Source organism: Quercus suber, unplaced genomic scaffold (genome assembly GCF_002906115.3).
Source record: "Quercus suber isolate HL8 unplaced genomic scaffold, Cork oak 2.0 scaffold_797, whole genome shotgun sequence".
Taxonomy (NCBI): Eukaryota; Viridiplantae; Streptophyta; class Magnoliopsida; order Fagales; family Fagaceae; genus Quercus; species Quercus suber.
The window spans coordinates 266209-271387 of record NW_027070232.1 but is presented as its reverse complement, the minus strand read 5'-3'; the positions used below and the strand labels follow the sequence as shown (position 1 = coordinate 271387).

The window sequence follows — 5179 nt, the reverse complement described above, 5'->3', positions numbered from 1 at the left end:
GAACAGTTTGTGAGTGGGTCACGATGGAGCAATGGTGAGCGACAACGACGACAGTCCAGTGAGAGGAGCCATGAACCTGTGATGGAGCCATAGGTAAGCTCTCTCTCTCTCTCTCTCTCTCTCTCTTCTTCTCTCTCTCTCTCTCTCCTCTCTCTCTCTCTCTCTTCTCTCTGTGTGAAAATGGTAAAATAGAAGTGTAAACTATTTTACACTTCAAGGGTTGTTATTTTACGGTCAACTTTTCTGTTTTGACTAAATTTTTCAGCCAATCCAAACACTCTCCATGGTGTAAAATATTTTACATATTCCTTTTATAGCCGAAAAGAAGATTTTTCCATGTAAAACTTTCAGATACTATCTTATTCAAACAAACCAAAAAAAAAACAGTGGAAAGGGCAACTTACTGGGCCAAAAGATCTGGAATCCATGCTAGAAGCTGAATTATCACCCTCTACCCAGCAATGTCCTTTGGGAACCTTCAACACATCATCATGAGAATTATGAGTAGCTCCAATCCAGTCTCCTGGTAAGGCAATTATTCTCTTTATGTGTTTCTCCTTGTGATTACTCGGGGAGCTGCAGAAGGTTGTAACTAATATTATCAGACTGAAATGTTGGCATCAAAGATTACTTAAAAAAACAATAACAAATGAATCATCATACCTTTTGTATTCTTAGTTACATATGGTCAATACTCAATATAATCATATGAGAAGGAAAACAAAATACCATATGTATAAACATCAAAGCATAGTGACACCCAATATTGGTCAGAGCCCAAGATTTAAGTCAAAGATTGGGATGCATGCAACTCAGATGAGATTAAGAAATACCTAGGCCGCTGACCAAATCAGTCCAGTGCAGCTCAATGCTCTACTTGAGAATAGGCTGCTTGTCATCGACAAATCAAGCCATGCTCAAACTTTGACTTGAGGCTCGTTTCTTTAGCTAGTCAACTCAAGCACAAGCACACCTAATATCAACTCAGACCGGTCACAAAAATGGGAATAGCAGGGACTCACTAACACTTCAAAAATTATTTATAATAATCAATTAGCTCAATCTACTGAATTACTAGGAGTTATACCCTAGTCAATTGTAATCAAAACAATAAAGCTCAGCTGTGGATCAGGTTTGAATGTGGTTTGATCCACTAAACAATCCAAGTCATGGCAACTTAACCAGGATTAGTAAATGGTTATATAAAACTCAAATTCATTTTACCTATGAAAAACTTTTAGCTGACAGACTATCATCCCAAAGCTCAGTTTGGCTTAGCTTACTACAACCCTTAAGCCTACCCAAAGCATAAACTTAACGAGAGTACATTTTCTCTAGAACACCAAAGACATGAAATTAAAGTGTACAAACCCCAAATTTATGTAGCCAGCTTTTCCGGAGGAAAACAGAGATGTCCCCCAAGTAGCAGTTGTCAGAGATCTATTAGCATATCTGCAAAGTACGGTTGGAGCTTGAATAAGTTTGTCACAATTTTTTTTTTCAGTCAATTGGTATCACCACCATTTAAAGGGTTGGATTGCTTGATGCAATCAGGAATTAGGTTTCTTTGAATCAAATTCAAATGACTAGGAATATGTTAATTCCGGACAACCAAATCTACTTTGGTTAATCCTGGACAACAGTGCACTGCTAGTTATGTTGTTCAGGAACTTACGCAGAAGGCATAACCATCTGTACTTGCCCACCCCTCCCCCCTTTTTGTTAACTCAAAACTTAAAAACCAACACTTACCTCAAATCCCACATTCCAATCTTCACTAACTATCATCTACCTAAATTAATTATCCATTTCGCTCTATTTTCAGTCACTCTATGAACTCCCAGATTTAACAAAATCGAATTTCATAGGGGAAGAAAAATGAGATCAAACTAAAATATTTCAAAAAGCCTGTGCAAAGAACATGGTCATTTCTACCCAATGCAACTACAAATTTACTCGTATAGTTTTGTCAACATTCACTCTTTTACAAACCTATTTCCCCCTCATATTTTATAGTCAAGTGCTAATCCAGAATGCTGAATGGAGAGCCAATCAAAGAGAGGCCTTGGCAGCATTTCTCAACGTTATCACAAAATCTAGGTAATCACAACTTTCTCTTCATTGATATGTATAATACAAAAACTTCTAGCACTAGCATATTCAATCACATTAGAATGTTTTTTTTTTAAATTTATTTATTTAGTGTGCGTTTGGCACCAGATTAAAAAGCCCATTTATTTTACTATTCAGCTTATTTTTGGTACTATTCATGAGTTTCATTGCACTTTTTGATATTATTCATGAGTCTCACTATACTATTTCAGCAAAATTTTACCTTTATTTACAGTACTTTTAACAAAAAAATTTCAGTTTCAAGAAAATAAGCGGATACCAAACATACCCCTAGTATTAGACAATGTTGGTGCTAAGCCTTTGCATGTGCTTATAGCTAGTTGAGAAAGAGAGCTACTTAAACAACACCAGAGGAACAACAAATTACCAGAAAACTACCACATCGCCGTGTGAAAACCCGTACTTTTTAAGGCAAAACTTCTCCACCAAAACATAGTCATCTGCAACCAAACACATACATAGTCAAACAACAGAATTCACTCTTTTTTATGGCACAGCACATAGTTCGATTCTTATCTTTCAAGAAATGTACCCGTAAAATTTCTGGGTCGAGGATTAAACGTAGGAGACATAGAAGCACCTCGCACCGGAACAATACTTGCATACCGATCAGAAATAGTAAGGCCAATGAGCCCACAGGTTAAAAACTTCTTCACAGAATTCCACAAAAGACTTTGAGTTCCCATTCCAAAGTTTCAATACAAATACATATATCAGGAGCAAAATGGAACCATCTGTAACAACCATCAGGTTTTTCAGCACAAGATCTAAGTAATTCAGATAGCTCATCAACAACAAGTCTACAACAAACATAGCTATTGACAAGAAACTAATCAATACCCATGAACGCATTTTAACAAACAGCTTGTAGGCAATAATAAATATCCACAACAGCATGCACCTGTGATATTTGCATGCCTCAAAAGCAAGAAGCAACACTCAATGAACAGCCAAACTACGAATATCCATTTGATAAAAGTTGAAAGCAAATGCAAACAATGTTCATAATTTTAGTGCTCAGCAAACCCAAGCCAAAAAATAAACCATTCTCTGATGGGAAAATTAAAAATGATAAATAAAAAAGCAATACCACCATACTTGAAGAAGAACGAGGTGTTTGGGTGATTCAGACAGTGCTGTAGCTGCGAAAGCTCTAACAGAGAGTAAGCTGATATTATACGTTGCCGCGAGTGAGAGCGTTGGGTGAGGAGTCGAGGAGGGTTTCCGAGTTTGTCCTCTATTTTTTATTTTTTTTTATTTTATGGGAAAATAAAAATTTATTAATTTAAATTTTTCTAAAATGGTTAGTTAAAATATGTTCTAAGGATATCCATTAAGAAAAATATGCAAAACTCTCTTGAATTCAATAATTAAGGATTGAAGACTTTTAGGACATGTATGTATGTATACGTGTGTGTATATTTATTATTATTTTTTACTGTATCAGTATCAATAAAATCTTTTTATAAGTTTATTTTTTATAAGATTTATATTGTTTTTGTTCTTTTTTATGATTTTTTTATATGTATGTATGATTTTTGAAACTCAACTTATATTAGAAATTAATCAATGTCTTGATCTAACGACAAAGAGCAATCGTTATGGAGTGAACATTATAAGTTATAATTATATCATATTTATCAAAAAAGAACAAAATAAACCTCTTAATTATGAACAAAATACTTAATTCATTGTGATGTAATTATGTGAAAATATCATAGTTGCCCTATTCCTTTGGGATGTGCAAAATCCATACAAGGTGAGAGACAAAATGAGTTGGAGGTATTTTGTCATCCTTAATGGTCTTACAAGAATGGTGGGGATTTGAGCAATACCCAACAACATTCAAGGATAGATGTAGATCCATTGAACTTCAATAATCATTTCAATCATAATGACTTCAACATTAATTAGGTAAAGATGGAAGTGAAATGGGAAAGGTAGTCGTGAAAATGTTACAAGAGAGAAAACAAATGTAGTATAGGATGAAAATAGAATATGCATAAAAAAATAAATTATAATTAAATAGGATATGTATGAAAAAAGATTAAGTTACATAAAATAATTTAAAAGTATATATTACATAGATATGTATATATAGACATTTGGGGTGAGATAAACCTGCACAAGTCAAGTAGGACAAGAAATTTTTGCCACCGTATATTTTTACATATGTTTAATGGTTTACACATAAAACAATACCATAAGAAATGTGTTACACTCTAGATTTTAGGGGTTCATTTTTAAGCAGAAACCACACCAAGTCTTGTGTACTTTTCCTTTCTTCTTTTGATCGTCAATGAAAAAAAAAAAAAAAAAAAAAATGGGCTTTATTTTCAAGTTGTACCAAACACCAAAGTCTTGAAAAAAATAATTTAAAAATGTTTAAAACAAACAAAATGTTAACATTTGCAAATCATTCAAGGATTATTGTTTTTGCCAACGTTTGGTCTTAGATAGCCAACATCACATTATTGATTATTGGCATCTCTTTAAAGTTTGCATGATCCAACCATATCTCATCCCATTGTTATCTCTATATTGAGTTGTTTAAATCGGGTGAAAAAACACTATGTATCTGGTGCATGTATCCTTCCTCTCACATGGGGTGAACCCCACACGAGAGGAGGGATACATGCTTTAGATGTATGATATACCTCCTACTAACTAAGAGTCGAGTTTGTTAACTTCACGCTCATAAAAAATTGGCATTTCACCAGGAAAATAAATAAAGGGGGTGCTTCAATTATTTACTTATTTATTTTAAACTACATTTGAAGTTTGGATTACAAGTTCAAGAATTCTTGCCGTTTAATAGTACAAGGCGTGTTTAGAAAAGCTTAAGAAATAGTACAAAGCAAGCCAAGTGGGGTATTCTTAAGGCGTGTAATATGTGAACACGATTTTCATTGGTACACCAACATAACAAGCTCCCAATGTAACTCACATGATTGGTGTGATCGCCAAAGAAAGTGGAGAGGAAGGGTGGGTGTCTTTTGCTCTAATTTCAAAGCTCTATATCCATGTGACATGATCACACCGCATG

At 34.2% G+C, this 5179-nt stretch overlaps 1 protein-coding gene across 1 annotated transcript; it reads right to left on the bottom strand.

The window, feature by feature from the left end:
- Positions 1 to 359: 359 nt before the first annotated feature.
- Positions 360 to 3401, bottom strand: LOC112006356 (uncharacterized). Its single transcript, XM_024038639.2, has 4 exons — positions 3224 to 3401; positions 2666 to 2867; positions 2501 to 2573; positions 360 to 576 (listed from the first exon to the last, which is right to left on the bottom strand). The coding sequence occupies exons 2-4, from the start codon at positions 2817 to 2819 to the stop codon at positions 360 to 362; spliced, it is 444 nt and encodes a 147-aa protein (XP_023894407.2). The 5' UTR covers positions 2820 to 2867; positions 3224 to 3401.
- Between the last annotated feature and the right edge of the window lie 1778 nt (positions 3402 to 5179).